At 38.2% G+C, this 20,109-nt stretch overlaps 1 protein-coding gene across 3 annotated transcripts; it reads left to right on the forward strand.

Annotated features, from left to right (window-relative positions):
- The first annotated feature begins 3,913 nt into the window (after positions 1 to 3,913).
- Positions 3,914 to 18,442, forward strand: MTX3 (metaxin 3). 3 transcript variants are annotated; one of them, XM_001137204.7, is made up of 9 exons: positions 3,914 to 4,027; positions 4,522 to 4,591; positions 4,949 to 5,025; positions 5,965 to 6,057; positions 6,565 to 6,747; positions 6,894 to 6,970; positions 8,103 to 8,260; positions 9,554 to 9,642; positions 11,411 to 18,442. In XM_001137204.7, the coding sequence occupies exons 1-9, from the start codon at positions 3,947 to 3,949 to the stop codon at positions 11,519 to 11,521; spliced, it is 939 nt and encodes a 312-aa protein (XP_001137204.1). In that variant the 5' UTR covers positions 3,914 to 3,946; the 3' UTR covers positions 11,522 to 18,442. The 3 variants fall into 3 exon arrangements, with proteins under 3 accessions (XP_001137204.1, XP_001137276.2, XP_003310734.1); XM_001137276.7 differs by lacking the exon at positions 9,554 to 9,642; XM_003310686.7 differs by lacking the exon at positions 4,522 to 4,591 and having other exon boundaries at positions 3,922 to 4,027.
- The last annotated feature ends 1,667 nt before the right edge of the window (positions 18,443 to 20,109 follow it).

Genomic DNA, 20,109 nt, shown 5'->3' on the forward strand with positions numbered 1-20,109 from the left:
ACTTGTCTTTACTTTCTCAAAACTATAAATTCCCATGCCTTCCAATTCTGGTTCTCAAGTTAGTCAACCAATACTCTCCCTGAGCAGTCTCCAGCTTATAACTAAACCCAGCATTCGTTTACTCATCTTCAGATTCCTTGCCATAGTCAGTCCTGTTTCTATGCCTTCACTTATATAGCACAGCCCACATGCAATGCCTTACTCTGTGCCAATCTAAATGCAACGTACCCACCCTTCGAGATCAGCTATCATCTTCTTTCATTAGGCCTTTGCCAAGCATTGCAGTACATTCAAGCCTTTGTCTAAAACCATATTAGACTTGTCTTCTTGACAAAATGGTACTTCCTAATAGTCTCTAGTTAGTTCAAATATGTGGGCCTTGTTTTATCAACTGTGCCTCTAAAAGCTTGAACATAAGTTTTTGCACAATCACGGCTCACTGCAATCTTCTCCTCCTGGGCTCAAGCCATCCTCCCGCCTCAGCCTCCCAAGTAGCTGAGACTATAGGCACACACCATCATGCCCAGCTATAATTTTTGTGTTTCTGTTGAGACAAGGTTTCATCATGTTGTCCAAGCTTGTCTTGAACCCCTGAGTTCAAGTGATCCTCCTCCCAAAGTGCTAGGATTACAGGCGAACATAAATTTTTATTCCCTGACAGCCTTGCAGTGTGCTAGGCATACAGAAGCTGCTTAATGAATTAGTTTAATGGTGTAATACTAAACAAATATTATTTACATAAATAATAACAATAATATCATGGCATTGATATCTCCACCTTGGGTGAAACTGGGCTTTTTAATGGACTACACAGGAGGCTACATGAGGCAGTATGACACAGTGGTTAAGAGTATAAACTCTGAAGCCAAAACTGCCTGGGTTCAAATCTTGGTTCTACCACCTACTGGCTATATGGGTACTGATATTTTCTTCTATTTTCAAGGAGGGACACAAAGACGTTAGTTAACCTTAGGAAGGTACCTGTGTCATGAAATCATTATGGAGATAAAGCAAGTTATGTTAGATACTTGAAACAACTTCTGGCATGTAGAAATTGCTCCATAAATGTCAGAAATTATTAAATGTTCATTACACATAAAATGATAGCATCTCAGAGATAAAAGAACTTTTGCTTTATAAATGAATGAGCAGAGGTATCAATGTAAAATGATTGGCCCAAGCGCATATGGCTAATCAGAGGCCAAGTCAAGAACTCAGCTCTCCTGATTTCTATTCAGTGTTTGTTCTTTCCCCTCCTTAAGGATTTTATATCTGAACACAAATTACAGAATCTTCAAGTTCAAAGGGATATTTAAGACTTCACAATTTAATTTTCCCATAAGGGACCATATACTGTACCATCACTTGTCACAAACCTTTCATCTTTCCCAACAGCACCATTTCCCAGATTCTTAATCACCCAGACAAAAAGAGCCTAACAAACCTTGCACTGTGGCTCCCAAGTTAAGAAACACACGAAGGATGGGTATGGATGCCAAGGTCAGGTTGCCTGAGTTCAGATGACTATCACCAGATGAAACCATTCTTAATGATCATCTTTTGAAAAATAAGATTTCTTTTTTGGGGAAAACACTGTCTGGGATACTCATTATAAAGCTGTGATTCAGGCCATCCCACACAAACATGGATGTTTTGCAGATAGCATTCTTCCCGGTAGGAATCTGAAGTTATGATTTAGATGAACTCTGAACAATACTCTAAAACAGCCAGGAAAAGGCACAGGAGCCAACTAACCATACCAGGCATAATTTCTGAAGGTTTCAATTTTCTGTGTGGTTCTCTAGAACAGTATTCAGCCTGTTTGTGCAATCAGCTATGTTAGAGTTTTTAAATTCAATCTAACAGATATAGACTCTCAAGAGGAACTGCAGCAATAAAAGATTGCTATTATCTATGCACTAATAAACCTGTGTGTAAGGATTCTTTCATCAGATGCAATGACATGCTATTCTGTCTCAATTCAACACTAAGGGAAGAGATTTAATTTCTCTTCAATGCAAATGAAATCACTGTATGTAGTAGCAGCAGTACGGAAGAAGGCCAAACTGAGTAACTGTGTTATGTGTCCACTAAGAATGTTCATTCACTCCTCTCAGTCCTGCTACAAACAAGGCTCAGGAAATCCACATTCTTTCTGTATGATTGTTTTAAATGCCTGATTGTAGTATATGGACCCTCAGCTTTATGGTTTAGGATTTTCTTTCCCCCTGCCTTGCCTTTGTCAGTCTATGGTTTGACATTTCTAACCCTCAAAACAGGGAGGTTCCATTACAATCTGAAAGTTGAATTACTTTACTTTCTTTATACTGAAGACTCAACAGATAGTCTCCACTGATCACACAGAGGATGCACTGTCCCTCCTTTGTGTTTCTGTAGTATTTTGCTTATATTTCTAACCCTACTCGTGATTATCTGACTGGTTACACCTTGGTATGTGTATATCTCCTTTGTGCACTGTAAACTCCCAAGGACAGAATTCATGTTTTATATATTTCTGTATTGTTCCAGAACCTTATGATGTCTAAGACATAGGAGCTGCTCAATAAATGTTTCGACAGTTTTAATGGTACATATGTTATGCATTTTCCAATTATACAGTTATTATTAATGAATTCTCATTTCTGACATAACTCTTTTTCATTTCTTAGAGCTCTTGGTTTTGAAACATGTAAAAAAGACTTTAGCAGGCTGGCACTGTAATTTGAATGATTATGTAAACAGTAAGGGAGTGCCTAGCAAATATTTGTTGAATAGTAATTTTACGAAAATTTGCAGAGGTTTCTTTTGAGTTTTAGTTAAGAAGATCCGACCATCTCAGTGGGATAGAGGAAAGAACTCAGAGGCATGACTGGGAGGGTGTCCCAGAAAGACTACTGTGCCTTCTAGAAAAAAGACCCAGCACCCAAGTTCTAACTCTGAGACCCAGTCTTAAGTTTGGATCATAGCATTTCCAAGACCAAATTTCCTCTTTAATAGTTTTTCTGAGAATCTGTCAGGTTTAACGTCAAGAAACATTTAGTCTGTGCTCATTAGGCCCACAGACATGACTAGCTACATGATTTGAGGGGCCCAGTCCAAAATAAAAATGCAGAGCCCCTTGTTCAAAACTTAAGAATTTCAAGACAGTGACGGAAGAGCATCAGCCAAATGAGGAGGCTTTTTAAGCACAGAGCCTTGTGTGGCTGCATAGGTCCCAAACCTATGAAGCTAGCCCTCTTCTGTGAAAGGCAAAAGGTCTGTAGCTAGGGAGAGAAGCTACAATTCAAGTATGCACAAGGGGCTACAAGAACCCAGAGCTCCTAACTTTGTAAAAACATCACAGGGAAGGTGAGTTAAGCTCATTTTTGAGGGAGCAGTTGCATAGGGAAGAAAGATATTCCAGATTGAAGGACCAGCACTGAAGGTGGGCACAATTTACCTGACGTTCAGAAACACTGTAACTTTTAAGCAGGGTTGTGCCAGTGAACATGAGGGTGAGAACAGATTGAGGCTGGAAAGGCAGGCAGAGGCCACATACATGGGAGAAGGGGTTGAACAATTACTGAGTGCCTCCTGTGTGCCAAGTTCTTTCTCTACGACATTGTAAATACCACAATCTTGTAAATACTGGGTCATCCCTGTTTTACAAACAGGTTAATTTAGGCATCACACAGATTTAATGTTCAAAGGGTTTGGAACACTCTAGGGATCTAATAAATATTAATATTTGAAGAATTACTGGTGGGTCTGACTTAAGGCACACAACTCTTACCCTTTAAGCCAAGCTGCTCCTAAGAGTTCTTCTTAATCCCTCCAGTCGTTGTTTCTCTCATCTCTCAAGAGCCCCCAAATTACCCTTCCCTCCCTTAGCCACGCCCCCGCGTTTCACGTGCCGGAAATTAGGAGGAAAAGTACTTCCGGGATAGTAAAGGTCGGCCCGCGCAAGATGGCGGCCCCCTTGGAACTCAGTTGCTGGGGAGGCGGCTGGGGGCTCCCATCGGTTCACAGCGAGTCCCTGGTGGTGATGGTGAGGCCGCCTCGCGGACCAGGGCGCAGGAGGAAGGGGCGGGGCCGGAGGCGCGAGGCTGACTTGCCCCAGTTTCCCGCTGCGCTGCGGGGTCCAGGAGGGCCGAGCCGCTGCACGCTGCATTGCCCTGGGCTCCCTCCCACCGACGAGTCCCAACCTGGCCGATACCCCGGCCGAAGGCCGGCGGCGACGTCAAGGCTTCTCCGCTTGGCTCCGAGTTTTGTCCGCCTCACAAAGCTGTCTGGGCGGTGGAGTGAAACCCCGAAGCAAGGGGCGCGCCCTCCCTACTCTGCATCCCCAGGACCTTTTGGGGAGCAAAGTCCTCGAAAGCCGGGTGGCTGGCGCCCGCGTCCCTACTTGAGATCACGGGGAGGGATGCGGCCTCAGTATCAGTCGCCTTCTGCCTTTGGGGGATGGGGCTGTGAAGTAAAGCTGCTCTGCAGCTTTGCATTACGCACTTGGTCTAAAATGTTTGATTGCAAACTCTGTTTCAGGCTTATGCCAAATTTTCTGGTGCACCCTTGAAAGTCAATGTGATAGATAACACCTGGAGAGGTTCAAGAGGTATAGTGTAAACCTTTACACTCCCCTTTCTGCACTCTTTTTTTTCTTCTTCCATTTAAAGCTGTGAGGTATATAGCTATAATATTGAGGATTTAGTTTCTTACCGTGACCTTGGCTCTGTGTTGTTTATGGTTTGATCATTCTGAGTAATACCTCAAAGTGCAAGCGAAATCACTGGAAATTATGAGAAACGAAAATGTTCTTTAGAACCGCTCTTTGTGAAACAGCAAAAAAACCAAGACAAGCTTACTCATTTTTTCCCCTCTAAATGTGCAACTGCTATAGTTTTTAGGATATTGGAATCTCTCAGAGGAAATCACACTGTGTCCTTGTATGTAAACTGTTTTTTGATTATAGGCGATGTACCAATTTTGACAACTGAAGACGACATGGTTTCTCAGCCAGCAAAAATACTAAACTTTTTAAGAAAACAGGTGGGTGGTTCACTTTGAAGAAGTAGATTGGTAGATTGTTGATCCCTGCATGTTGGGCTTTATTTTATTTATTTATTTTTTTGCCAACTCATTAGACAATTGGAGATACCTGGGACAAGATGTAAAAATAGATTTGAGAATCACTGCTCTAAAGCATGAGTTCTGTGATTTGAAAGTCATATGAAGCAGTAGTCAGTTTATATTTTAATAAACTTTGCTTGAATTTTATTGAAATTTGTATGTAAGTAGATTTAATTTAGCCATTTTCACTGTTAAACTTATTGATAGGATTGTGTATTTTGTCACATAGTTGGTACACATTTTGTGCTGGGCATGACACCTGAGCTCTCACCAACTAGCAACTATATTATTTTTAAAAAGCTCTTACAGCAGTTTTATGGAATAATGTATCTAAATGTTTTAACAGTAGAGAATTATGTATCCAAAATGTTTAAACATGTAAAGATTTATATGAATGGGTAAGTTATTTGTTTTGCCAATACTGTACTTAAAAAAATTGTGTCAATAACATTTTGAACTTTTATAAATTGGAAGGTTTTTTCTTTTTTCTTGGGGAAGGTTTTTTCTTTTTTCTTGGGGAGAAACACAGCCAATTGGAACTGTTTCCTTCTTATTAAAAATAATAGTTGCTTTTATTAAGTTTGTACTACATGCCATGCACTGAACTAGGTCATTAACAAGCATGAAAATAATAGTAGTTAATATTGTAACATTTATTGACCATATTGTGTATGTGATACTAAGAACTTTATGTGCATTAAGCAGTAGGTTTCACTGGATTTGTATTTCTCTTTCTCCCATTTTAACACCACGTTTGCTATTTGTAAGGAAAAATATGAATCCTGATTTGATTAGTTTTACTGTCTTTGGGCTGCTCTTTGACTTCTGAGATTCTTTGGTTTTATTTTTTTTTAATAGAAATATAATGCTGATTATGAACTCTCAGCAAAACAAGGGGCAGATACATTGGCTTATATTGCTCTCCTCGAAGAGAAGCTTCTCCCTGCAGTGGTGAGTGTTCTTAAATATTACAGTATTTTAGTAGCCTAGTTGCAAATGTACATAGTCTGTTTAGAAAAAAACCAATGAGAAAAGTCTTAAGAGAAAATTTTACTTATATGTTAATCTTAATTCCTTCATATTACTGTGAAACTGGATTCTGTTAGGCATTCAACTAGTATGTGAAACAACAAAGTAAAATAAAATGTCATGTCGGAAATTCTTTGTGGGAGATGGATCTTTTTGCTCCATGTTTAGAATTGGGTGTAATTCATTCATTCAGCAAATGTTTATTGAACACCTGCTATGTGTCAGGCCTTGTTCTGGGTGTTTGGAAGATAGCAGTCAACAAAACTCACACATTTAAAATAATCTTGTTTTATCCTGAGTCATTCTAACTGGAAAATTTGTATGAAGACACTTCATATAAAGATATTTATGAAAAACTCTCATGTTGATTGAGTGATCTTTCATTTAATAAAAGAACATCCTTGTAGTGTTTTTTCTCTTCTTTTGCAGCTTCACACATTCTGGGTTGAGAGTGACAATTACTTTACTGTGACAAAGCCATGGTTTGCTTCACAAATTCCTTTTCCTTTGAGTTTGATCCTGCCTGGAAGAATGTCTAAGGGAGCACTGAACAGGATTCTCCTAACCAGAGGACAGCCTCCCCTCTACCACCTCCGAGAAGTGGAAGCACAGGTATAGTATGGATTATTCTTCAAGCAAGGGCCCTAGAGAGAAAGGACAAGATAAAATGCAGACTTGAGTTTACCTAGAGATGCCTTCCTCAAAAGTAGTTTTAGAATATCTTTTCTACTTTTGAGATATAATTTCATCCTTATTAGATATACAGAGATGCCAAGGAGTGCCTAAATCTTCTGTCAAACAGATTGGGAACATCTCAGTTTTTCTTTGGAGATACGTGAGTATTCCCTTAAAAATCATTTTGGTATTTTGTGCACATATATTCAGTGAGCAGCTATTTAAAGCAAGTCCTCTTATCTCCCCTAAAGATGAGTTTTTTACTTAAAAAAAAACAAGATTTAGGCCGGTGTGGTGGCTCATACCTGTAATCACAGCACTTTGGGAGGCCGAGTTGGGCGGATCACCTGAGGCCAGAAGTTCAAGACCAGCCTGCCCAACGTGGCGAAACCGCATCTCTACTAAAAATACAAAAAATTAGCTGGGTGTGGTGGTGGGCACCTGTAATCCCAGCTACTTGGGAGGCTGAGGCAGGAGAATCGCTTGAACCTGGGAGGTGGAGGTTGCAGTGAGCTGAGATCACGCCACTGCACTCCAGCCTGGGTGACAAGAGTGAAACTCCATGTCAAAAAACCAAAACAAACAAGAAAAAAATTTAATGGGCTTTTATTATAGGAAACTTTTTCTACCAGTGATAATCTAACATTGACTTAATAGGCTGCATATGTGAATTTAAAACATCTCAGACTGTTCCCACTCTGCCTCCAGTCTATTTAACATTTGTGAGTAAAAATGAATCTATAAAGACAATTTCATTTTCTTCTAGAGTCTGAGCTACTCATGAGTAAAACCTTGGTTGCATCATTATTGTAAACTAAAATGGATAGTAAACCTTTTAAGAGACTATACTGTGTAATTCAGAATTGAGAATTTTGAAAAAAAAAATTAAACACCATCCCAAGTTAGTATTTTCTTATGTGCTTAAAAAAAATCCTTAATTTAATTTTTTTTTTTTTTTTGAGATGGAGTCTTGCTCTTGTTGCCCAGGCTAGAGTGCAGTGGCATGATCTTGGCTCATTGCAACCTCTGCCTCCTGGGTTCAAGCAATTCTCCTGCCTCAACCTCCCAAGTAGCTGGGTTTACAGGTGCCCGCCACCACGCCCGACTTTTTTTGTATCTTTAGTAGAGACAGGGTTTCACCATGTTGGCCAGGCTTATCTCGAACTCCTGACCTCAAGTGATCTGCCCCCCATTGATCTCCCAAAGTACTGGGATTACAGGCATGAGCCACCGCACCCGGTCTTCAGTTAATATTGTCTTATGTGCTTTAAAAATCCTTAATTTATTTCTAGGCCTTCTACCTTGGATGCCTATGTTTTTGGTTTTCTTGCACCTCTTTACAAAGTACGGTTTCCTAAAGTTCAGCTACAAGAACATCTGAAACAGCTCTCCAACCTCTGTCGCTTTTGTGATGACATCCTGAGCAGTTATTTTAGGCTTAGTCTTGGAGGTAAGCTGGCTCTTTTTCAGCTAATGTTTGTTTGCATATTCTCCTATGTATGTATAAGCAAAATCCACTACTTATTTTAATTTTAGAAGTTTGTGTATTGTCTTTAAATAGTGGTTTATAGCACTTCAAGGATTTGTGTTTTTCCGACTTCATTTTTATTCTCATGTTAGTTCTTATTTAAATAGATAAATAGATATTTGCCTTTTATCTATTCCTCTGGATTTTTACATTTCTTGCTTCTTGTTCTTTAAATATTACCCCTTTGAAGTGGGTCATTTTCTTCTAAAAGGTTAAAACCACAGGTATTAAGTCTTTGCTGAAAAACAGTATTTATCCTAATGCAAATGGACAATTACTTTAAATTATTTTTACCTGCTGCTTCTAGCATTTTCCTGCATGAACAGAAATCAGCAGCAGATTGATTTTGGTGAGGTACACTGCCATGATTCCACTACTTGAAAACTGATTGCATCAGAATGGAAGTATAGTAAATAGAGGGCACCTGTTACTTAGGATGTGCTTCATTGAGAGAGTGGGGCCTTGTGCTTAAGTTATTCAGATACTAAATTTCTATTGGGAGGGTTGGCTGAAATTGTCCTTTTAAGAAACAGGTTCTAAAGATAGCTGGCTTAGGTGGACAGTTTATTATTTTTTGGTGGGTTATGTATTCTGTATACAGGAAGGGGTTAGTAGTTTGGGAGTCATGAAATTAAGTAATGTTCAACCGTGTTAACTTGGGAGCCGTGGTTAGCAAACCTGATTATTTGACAGATAAAAAATCTTGGGTCCTATTCCAGACTTACTAAATTAGAATCTTTTAGGCATCAATCCTAGGAATTTGTATTTTTAAGTTCTTCTGAATACTTTGGATGTCTGGTGGGCAACTTTTTGGGAGTTACTGCCTTAGAAAACTATCCAGATAGTTGTGACCAAAGACCTATTTGAAATGGGTGTGAGAAAGGAATAGCTTAAACTTGAGAAGGAAATGAGGACTACTGTGCTTTAAAAAAAAAAAAAAAAAAAAAAAACTAATTATTGTGGCCACTTGCAGAACACTTGGTTAGCAGTGTCTACTTAGAGGATAAATTTTTGTCCATTTTGCTCAGGGTTTAGTTTTGGAGCATTCGAATCCCTGTCTTCGCCTTTATACCCAGAATGGTTTTCGTCTTTGCCTTTTTTGGGGAGGGTGGGGCACTGGACAGGGTGGGTAGACTCAAAATTCTTTCAATCTAAATAGCTTTAAAGGCTTTAAAAATTTCCTGTCTTTCTCTGATTTCTGTCCTGGCTTCTTAGGCATCTCTCCAGCTGGACAAGAAACGGTAGATGCAAATCTGCAGAAACTCACACAACTTGTAAATAAGGAATCCAACTTGATTGAAAAGGTCAAGTCTACTTCAATCATTTTATCATAGTTCAGTATTTTCCTTTTGGTAGCTAATATTGTCATTTGGGTCACACATTAACTGTACCCTTTTAGTTTTTTTTATAGAGTTTGTTTTTCAGAAAACTGTTTAAATATACTTTCACTAAAGTTGTATGTAACATAGTGTTTTGAAGCCAATAGTGGCCTGATTGGGGAAAGATAAGAGTATTGGGTTTACTTTTGCCACACAGTTAGTACCCTTTAAGCTAGGAAATCCAAAAGATTTGCTTTAAAAAAAAACAAAGCGGCCGGGTGCGGTGGGTCACTCCTGTAATCCCAGCACTTTGGGAGGCCGAGGCGGGCAGATCATGAGGTCAGGAGATCGAGACCATCCTGGCTTATACGGTGAAACCCTGTCTCTACTAAAAATACAAAAAATTAGCCGGGCGTGGTGGCGGGCGCCTGTAGTCCCAGCTACTCAGGAGGCTGAGGCAGGAGACTGGCATGAACCCGGGAGGCGGAGCTTGCAGTGAGCTGAGATCGTGCCACTGCACTCCAGCCTGGGCGACGGAGCGAGACTCCATCAGAAAAAACACAAAAAAAACCAAAGCAAAACACTTCTTGCTTGTGTGTCTGCCTCTCTGTCTCTTAATGTTTCTTAAGATTGTAAGCACTGGGCTTATCCTTTCTTATTAACAGCACCGTGTTCTTTTCTTCTTTCCACATGAAAGTTTTATTTTTTCTCCTTGTTCTTCTCTGCTCTAGATATAGTTTATAGTTTTTTCACCAGTGTAGATATTTTGCCACTTGGGGTGTTCTTTTCATGAGAGAAACATTGAGGAACTGGGTAGGGGAGGGAACCAACAAAGGAAATTTCAAGTGTGATTCTAGTAGGAAAAATACGAAGAGGTTACATATTTTTTCCCCAGTAACTGATAAGCTTGCTTTTTTTTTTTTTCCTGATATAAATAGTAATACTTACTATTTTACAAACTCATAGGGCAGTGAGGCCTGATGACACTGGCTGACAGTTTTTGAGGTCCACCACTGTGTTATTTGAGCTTGATATGGGTTACCTCATTTAGAACTGATCCAGTGTTTGGAAAACCACTGGATTACATTTAAAGAATTTATCTTTCTTTTTGCCTAATGTACTAGCTTCCTTTGGTCTACATACTCTCAGTTTTAAAAAGCTGGTCTTTTTTGATTGGAATACAGGTCATTTTCATTGAGGTAAAGAAGTATAGTTGAAAGAATAATAGTTTTGGAATCAGAAGACCTGGGTTCAAGTTTCAGCTCTCATACTAGCTTGTGACGTGGGGCAAATCACTTAACCTTACAGAGTCTCATTTTGCTCATCTGTACAACAGAGAAGGTCTGTGTCTGCCTTTTCTTCATAGCGTATCGGGAAGATCAAATAAGATACTGTACGTGAACATGGTTTGCAAACTGGAGCTTAGTGTAACGGTACTGCTTTTACACTTACTATCAGAAGACCTCTTTAAGTTATGGTTGAGTTCAGTAGAATATTTATTTTGTGGAATTAACTATAATTCTGTGAAGGTATCAGGAATGAGCCACGTTGCTTTTTACAGAAACTGAGTCAGCTGGTATTTGAGGTATGACATTTAGAATTCTTGAGATTATTTGTAAGAAAAAGGTTTCTCTAGCAGCCCAGGAAACATATGGTTCTGTACTCTTCTAGGCTATAGTTTGGATGAGGAGGCCACAGTCCACATAAGCGGTGCCACAGCATTAGTCAGATGTATCTTTTGTACTTTCTACAGATGGATGACAATCTTCGCCAAAGCCCTCAGCTTCCTCCTCGGAAACTGCCAACACTTAAATTGACTCCAGCAGAAGAAGAAAATAATTCCTTCCAACGGCTTTCACCCTGACAGTAGTCATGGTTTGTGGCCAAAGTCAAACGATTGTTGCAGTAATCTCTTACACCAAGTGTGTGAAGGCAAAAAGAAGATACCATAATAGGTATTAAGGAAGACTCTAAACCAAAAGGAACTTTCTATGCCATCTATTTTTACTATTATTATTAGGAAGCTTGTATTCTAGCTTGGCACTGCATTTTTAATAACATCAAAGAGAATGCTAAATGAACTTGGTTGGGGGGCGGGGAAGAAAAACATCGTACTGTATACAAAGAGCTGCCTTAATCATGGCAGATTTTTGCCTTTGGTTCACATGTTGCTGGCCAAAAGCTACAATTCTGTTCTGAATGTGCACTCCTAATTTATTTGAGTTAATTTATTCAATTTATTAACTTAGTTTTCTTAGACCAGGCTGAATACCTAATATGTGGCTTTTTGGCTGAGGCTTTTTACTTCTGTTTAGAAATTTGATGCCTATTTTAGGAACCAGAAAAAGATAAATTGCTTCAGTAGAAGAGACCATATTTAACTTTAAAAAGTGAGGAGGAATGTGCTTTTTAATTATGCTCTCATAAGTCTAATCTTTTGGGGGTTTAGTAGCACATAGATAAATATTAAAGGTGGTTACGTATAATAACATCTGATAATACTCATTTCAGTATAACATTGGTCTTTGCTGATGTGTTCGATATAGGTTAGGAAGAGTTCTTTTAGTTTACTTGGGGAAATGTGGCAGTTTTAGACCTATGTCTTTGTAGTACATCTTCAGTTGTCTTTCTTGTATTAATTCCAGAAGAAGTGAATGTACTGGTTATCGTTACTATGCTAGGCTGTAAAATTCTTACTGAAATTGCCCACTTGTTAGACACTACTCAGGAGGAGCCCATGGCCAGGGTAGTAGAAATACTGTGCATCTGGTCCAAGTTTTCTATGCTTGGCTCAGTCTAATATTCTTTCATAAGATGCATATCATGTAGTCAAAAGCTTTCTGACAACCAATTATTTTTCATATGTTTCACTTATAGTCGAAGAATACAAAGGAACAATCAGAAATAGCAGCTTTTAACGAATATTTTCTATTTATTGGTTGCTGAACTGTTAAGGGATTTGCTGTGTGGTAATTTTACTTATAATAGAAACTTGCTTATTTTAGTGGTTGAGGTGCTTCTGTTGTCCTAAAACCACTTCTGAGGTTTTTAAAATGTAGAACCATGTTTTTGATTAGTGTCTTAAAAGATTACTGTGGTGCTCAGCAAATCTTATCAAGTCGTGCAGGAACCCATATGTTAAGAAAATGAGCTTTGTAGTCAAAAGACTCATCTAATTTGAGCTGAGTGGAGCTCAGCTGTGTTTGACCCACATCCTCCCAATTTGTTCTGTATTTAGGTAGTTATTTATACAAGAGTCTTTAAGTCATTGTAAATACTTTTTCTTGAAAGTTTTAACTAAGTGAGAAATAAGGTAGTCTTCAAAATCTTGGTAATCTGTTTGGATGAGGGAAAGTACCTCATGAGTTGCACATTACTTCTACAACAGGGTGTGTGTGTGTGTGTGTGTGTGTGTGTGTGTGTGTGTCAGTCAGTCATCTTCAAAGGCAGATTATTAGATTCCAGCAATCTGAAATCTATTATTCCAGCAGTCTGAAACCTAAATCATGACTGTGAGACTTTATTGTCCTCTAGGATGGATGTATATTGGAGAAGGGTGGTTAGCACATTCATCAGACATCTGCTTATGCTGTGGTCAAGGCCAGTCATTTTTAATTATGATTTATATCAGACCCTCCAAAAAGTATTTGAAATATATTACAGTTATAACGTACAAGTACATTACATGTATATTACAAGTATATTACATGTAAAACAGGATAATTTAAAAATTTTAAATTTTAAAGAATTAAAAATTTTAAAAATTTAAATTAAAAAAATTAAAAATTTATAGAACCATATCAACACTGACAGATTCTAAAATTAAGTAGTAAATTTAACTCCAAGTTTCTCCATGGGCAAAGTCAAAAGATAATGCTAGGTTATGTCAATTTTTCTTTTCAACAAAACTGCTAATGTCTATTAGGAAGAAAAATGTGTTTAAAGTTTTACAGGAACGTGGAGCTCATGTTCTTCTGATATGTAGACTTTGATAAAGAAGCATACTGTAATGTTTTATGAACTGAAATTTTAATCAAAAGAGGTCATTTTAGAATAACAAGTATTAGTCTTTTTTAGTAGAGGGAATGACTGTCAATATGATTTATTTGTTTTTGTGTCATCCCTACTTCGAACTGCCGTTAGCCTTCCATTCTCACTATAGTCTATAATGCTTCCAGATCACCTTTTCTAAGATGCAACATGTGATTTTAGTGAGAGTTTATATGTTGGGTTACTTAGTTGAGCTATTTATGTATAAGTAAATGAGATGACAGGAAGCTGTAACTGAGCACAAAGTACTTTAGGGAGCAGCCACACATACAGGAAGCTCTTAGAAAAGAACTTTTTTTTTTTTTTGAGACAGAGTTTCACTCTTGTTGCCCAGGCTGGAGTGCAGTAGCGCAGTCTCGGCTCACTGCAACCTCTACCTCCTGGGTTCAAGCAAGTCTCCTGTCTCAGCCTCCCAAGTAGCTGGGATTACAGGCATGTGCCACCATGCCCAGCTAATTTTGTATTTTTTTTAGTAGAGATGGGGTTTCACCATGTTGGTCAGGCTGGTCTTGAACTCCTGACCTCAAGTGATTCACCTGCCTCGGCCTCCCAAAGTGCTGGGATTACAGGCGTGAGCCACTGCACCCGGCCAAAAAGAACATTTTGTCAATCTGAACAGAGCACAGAACATTTTTTCAGACTGAACAGACTGTTGGACCAGCCTGTCATGATACGTTTTGGATAAAGTTTGAGTTCATTGGGATAAATGGTCCACAATCTTAAACAGAATACTGTGAGCCAATGCCTTTTGGAAGTAATGGTGGAGGATAATATGATTAAAGGGAACATGCTTGTGTTTATTTTTGTTGGTAGTATATGATTAGAAAAACTAGATAATTCCCATAAGATGAAGATCTTCCATGAACAAACTACCATCAATCATCCATCAGATTGATTTTTTTTTTTTTAAAGTAACACTAAAGAAGCTGTAAAGAACATTGAAGGTGGTCATTCCTTCAAAACTGTGTTTTGACCTCACAAAAGGTGGGCATTAACAAACCAAATTTCAACTTAAGTCTGTTTGTATTATATTGGGGGTGCTGCGAGACTGGAGATTTTATAAAAGCAAGAATTTTTATTTCCATTTATAATTTCTATTCAATATTGCTAGATATATTAACATGAAGGAATGGGGAAACTTATTTCAATCAAAGCTAAAATTTTCAGAAGTCTGTAAAAATGGAAAAACACCATTGAAAGAGGCAGAAATAGGTAATGGGGATAGTATCTTAGAAAACCTGTTGGTTAAGGCAGCTGCATGTGATAAAAGTGGTATTTGAACTTGGTAGTGTTTCCTTAGAACCTCCTCCAAAAATATGCATTTACCAGGCTTTTACAATTTTTTTGACAGTTTTTCATCAACTGTCAAAAACTTCAACCCTTTTAAAACCTAGATATAAATGCTTACATGTAAAGAAAGGAAGCTAAGCAGTGGGTACCTGGGATCTCTCTGAACTATTTTTATAACTTCTTGTGAGTCTAAGTATTTCAAAATAAAAGTGGTTTTAAAGTAAATTCATAGATTAAATGTATCATTATCTATATATAAACCATGATTTAAAACTTTAATTTTCTAAACATAGTATTCAACTTAGTTGAATAAATATATGATAGAAGTTAAATACAATTTTTATTTCATTCTTAAGAAAAACTCATGTTTGTAACAAATGATATCTAAAGATCTATTTTGCCTTACCAGAAAAGAAAAAAAAACCCTAAAACCAAAAACTCCTTTCCCTAGGATGTCAAAAATGCTGTGATTTAAAATATCTAATTATATTTTTTTCTTTCTATGGTAGTGGGGTTTACTTCTGAGGATAAAATATTTTGAAAAAGCTCTGTCCCTTGACATGGTAGTTCTCCCGTGCCTTGTACTTGTTCTCTCTCCATATGCACAGTGTGACAAGATGCTCACCTTTAATGAAGAAGGTGTAGCTTTTCGTTTTAAGCTGTAATTGTCTTTGTCTTGATTTGGCTATTTTTATAACTGAAATCCTGAGCAACAGAGATAATTTGGGTGGTAATGATCATCTTTTGTATATGTTCTTGATGTTAAGAAATATTTTTTGCTGCCATTCAGCTTTGTGGAATTTATGTTTACTTTTCAATATTTTCATATTTCTTAACCAGATTTTAAAGAAATTTGTTGTTAGTTACGTGAAATCAAAGGTCAGGTCAGTAATCCCATTATTCTCAAGCTTGAAGTTTTGTTGGATGTTCAAAATGCTAATTTTTGCAGAGATATAAGGATAAATTAGTTTTAGTTTGTGTTCTTAAGGGTTTGCAAAATAATTTGGCTCCCAAACTCTTGTTGGGGTGTAGTGTTTGCTAGGAGCCCAGGTTACCTGCCCTGGACTTAAATTGTGATTGAAGTGGAGAGGTACTCTAGGAATTTAAAAAGACACAAAATTATTTTTTTCCAGACTAGTGTGCCATGGATTTCTGATAAGAATTAACATTCTTGAACAAAGGTATCAGAAAGGGTAACTCGAGTTGAAGGTTTGTGAATAGAAAGGGAAATGTGATAGAAGATTATTCAGAACAAAATAAATAGACAAAATAACAAAAGACAGGAAAATAAGTCTCTTTGTATCCTTATTAATCATTTGAAATTATGCTATAATATTTTTTAAAACTCACCTGTTTGGTTCTGGGTGAAGCAGTTCCTGAAGGAGTGTTTTGTCAGAATATATTGTTAGGTGAATAGAGGGTTCTGTGACCAAGTAAGTTTGGGAAATAGTGGGTTAGACAAAGTTGAGTTACTGTTGGCCTTTCAGACCTTTGATACGCTAATGTGCATTTTAAATCTCCAAGAAGCACCTCTATTTTATACATCATTTCCCTAATTTATTTTAATATGGATTTCTTGTTTTTGTTTTCTTGAGACGGAGTCTTGGTCTTGTCACCCAGGCTGGAGTGCAGTGGCACGATCTCGGCTCACTACAACCTCCGCCTCCCAGGTTCAAGCAATTCTCCTGCCTCAGCCTCCCAATTTACTGGGATTACAGGCACCTGCCACCACGCCCAGCTAATTTTTGTATTTTTAGTAGAGATGGGGTTTCACCATGTTGACCAGGCTGATTTTGAACTCCTGACCTCAGGTGATTCTGCCCGCCTCACCCTCCCAAAGTGCTGGAATTATAGGTATGAGCCACTGTCCCCGGCCAGATTTTTTTAAAAGTAGGCATCTTGTGGGATTTATGTTCTGAGAGATACACCTAAGGAAATGCTGCCCTACAGTGTTTTTGCTAGTTCATACTCATTACAAAGGTTTCTTATTGTTGGGTGCCCCTCTAGCCAGTGGTAGTAAAATGGGAAGAGACAGGTCAAGACTCCCTTGGACCACGGCATTGAGAGAGGGATGGCTGTCGGCATAGATATGTTGGTTATTTAGGCATTTGTGAGGGAGGCCCCTGGCTCTTCCAGCCTGTTTCCTTAGAATCCTAGTTGGCCGGGAACAGCTGTACAAGGGTCTGAACTGGTGGTTTCAGCAGACTACCCAGTTCCTAAGCATCCATGAGACAGAGGGAACCAACTTGTATTTCCAGAACAATTTTCCAAACCTTTTCTGGCTGTACTTTAAAAGTGCCAAAAAGGCAATGGGTGTTTATGACACTAAAGTCACGTACAAGCTAGTATGATACATACATCATAGAAAGCTTATAGTTGCTCAGTGACAAAGCAAAGGAAGTTTAATATTTTCCAGTTTTGTTCATTACCGAAGACAGTCTAAGGTTCATAGTTTTCACTAAATTCTAAGCAGATTCTATATCCTAAAACATTTAAACCTCACTAGACCTGCAATTTTGAGAGGGTTAGCTAAATATGTTTGATATCACTTCAGAGTCTAAAACCAGATTACTAATCATGTGTAAGGAGGCATTTTGTGTGTCTTTGCAATGTATACAATTGCATTATTTGGAACACCATTTTGAATGTGTATTTGAGAGAAAGCTCGCCTGTGGGTTTTGAGTTGTGGTGTAATGGTGAACATGTAGCCACATGAAAGGCCTTTGGATCTTTGTTCTGATTCTTCAGTCGTCTTTTTGCAAATTCAGAGAAATGTCTTTTAATCATTTCGTTTACATATCCCAGATCCTTGGAAATCATGAAAAATAACTTGCCAGAGTTTGCATCAGCCCTCAATAAGTCATGAACCATAGAGAAGGTCATGGGGCCATTTATTCTTTGGACCATTGGCTACTTCTGAAGTGCTGGCTTCCTTCTCTCTAGGAGGAGTCGTGTATTCAGGCTTTTAAGTTAAATGCATAAAAATGAGTTTTACTTCTCTTCTGACTTGATTTTTAATTTTATGAAATGGGAAATAATGTTTTTCCATTTTTCTGTTCATTTTGAAGTGGGAATTTGAGGTGTTTGTAATGTCATGTTACTGTTCTGAAAGATTGACAGTAAAGAAGACAAGAAATTTATGTATGTAGTATGCATATTAGTTTTGTCCCACCAAGCCTATCTTTGAATGGCAAACATTTTAAAAACATCTGTTCTAGTTGCACAACTACTCTAGCTTCTTTATAAAGTAAACAATCTTTAAGCAATGTTGGCCATAATTTCAATATTCTAGCCTTGCCGAGTGTGAATATATTTTACTCAGAGACTATGTATAAATACACTAAAGTGGTGATGGTGATCAATATTGTAAAGAATTTATTCTGATAAATGAGAAACTGGATATAATCTCAAAATAGCTATTTTCTCAATAAAAATCTCAAATCTCCTGACTGCTTATTAATTCTCGATTTAACGTTATTTATTCTTTGAGGTAAATCTTTTCATCGCAAAGAATTTTTTGCTGGTTGAATGTAGTTGTTCAGGGCTGGGACTGAGCTATAGACATAGCGGGTTTTTAAAAAATGTCCATTCTTTTTTTTTTTTTTTTTTTGAGACAGAGTTTTGCTCTTATCACCCAGGCTGGAGTGCAATGGTGTGAACTCGGCTCATTGCAACCTTCGCCACCTGGGTTCAAGCAATTCTCCTGCCTTAGCCTCCCAAGTAGCTGGGATTACAGGCACCTGCCACCTTACCCGGCTAATTATTTTTATTTTTTTTGGTTTTTTTTTTTTTTTTTTTTTTTTAGTAGAGACGGGGTTTCACCATGTTGGCCAGGCTGGTCTTGAACTCCTGACCTCAGGTGATCCACCCGTCTCGGTCTCCCAGAGTGCTGGGATTACAGGTGAGCCACCGTGCCTGGCCAGAAAATGTCCATTCTTTCTGTTATGTGTTGAGACCACTTGTGCTCTGGCCACTCCAGGCTAAGGGAGGTTAGCGGCCTGTTCTCTAGGCCACTGGTTTGTGTAGGACCTCAGATGCTCACACAACTTTGCAGAGTTATAGTTCTCTCATCCGTTCAGCTCTGTAAGTTTCTTGTAAATTATACCTTTTGCTCACCCAGATAGTACAGTGATAGTCCATTGTAATTGAATGGAAGATTTAACTGAGAAAAATAATGTAATTTTAGTTGGAGGGAAGATATTCAGGTTTTTTTACTGCTTCGTTTATGGGACAAAGTATATGGTCCTAGAGAACCCTGTTATTTACAGCTGTAAGTTAAATAAGGGCAAGTTCCCTGAGAGAATGGGTGTCTTTGCTAGTAGATTTTTTTTAAATTGAGGTGTAATTTACATATAGTAAAATGCATAGGCCTTCCAAGTAGAACTGTGTAGGTATGTAAGTACTTTTCTCACATGAGAAGCAAGCTACATCTTTGTCGATACTCCTTTCCCCAAAGAACACAAATCTTAATTACTTACGCACTTTGGGTTCCAGGTGAAAGCCCTTGGATGGATTGAGGTGGTGAGTAATGATCACTTGCTTGCTGCAAGAGAACAGAAAAGAGGAGTTGCTGTTGTGGAATAATGGAATTATTTGCGGAAAGACAACTATTTAGAGTCACAAAGCTGCAAACCATATGACAAAGAGTTTCAGAAATTTTGGTTCTTAATTGCTCATCTCAGAGGTTTGACTGTCATCTGAGACTATCTGGGGAACTCAGAAACTCCTGGATGTCCATACTGATCTCCTTCAGTGGATGGTAGGCTACAACACAAGGTGCTCTCTTTCCTTTGCTGCAGATAGCAGCTATTGGTGAGAAAACTCTTAAGTTTTGCCATGTTGGGATCTTGTCTTCAGTGAGTCTCCATAGCAGAAAGATCACTAAGTGCTGCACATTATGTTTGAGACAAATGTAAGAATGAAAAGCAAATGGTGGTGAAGAAATGTCAGGTTTTATCTTACTTAAGATCATCCTGTAGTTAGGTTCCTAGCTGTAGAACAAAGGAGAAACTGGTCTCTTCTTGACCAGACAAGGGCTTCAGGAGAAAGAATGAGAAACCATGGTCCCTCTCCAGGTATATGAGTCAGCCTCCTGGAATGCTTTAGACATTT

The sequence above is a fragment of the Pan troglodytes genome, chromosome 4 (genome assembly GCF_028858775.2).
Source record: "Pan troglodytes isolate AG18354 chromosome 4, NHGRI_mPanTro3-v2.0_pri, whole genome shotgun sequence".
Lineage (NCBI taxonomy): Eukaryota > Metazoa > Chordata > Mammalia > Primates > Hominidae > Pan > Pan troglodytes.

Bases quoted from the DNA above. Each gene is read 5' to 3' on its own strand.
- MTX3 (XM_001137204.7), top strand. From the start codon at position 3,947: ATGGCGGCCCCCTTGGAACTCAGTTGCTGGGGAGGCGGCTGGGGGCTC. The intron at 6,971-8,102 runs GTGAGTATTCCC...ATTTATTTCTAG, and splicing joins CAGTTTTTCTTTGGAGATAC to GCCTTCTACCTTGGATGCCT. The intron at 9,643-11,410 runs GTCAAGTCTACT...TACTTTCTACAG, and splicing joins AATCCAACTTGATTGAAAAG to ATGGATGACAATCTTCGCCA.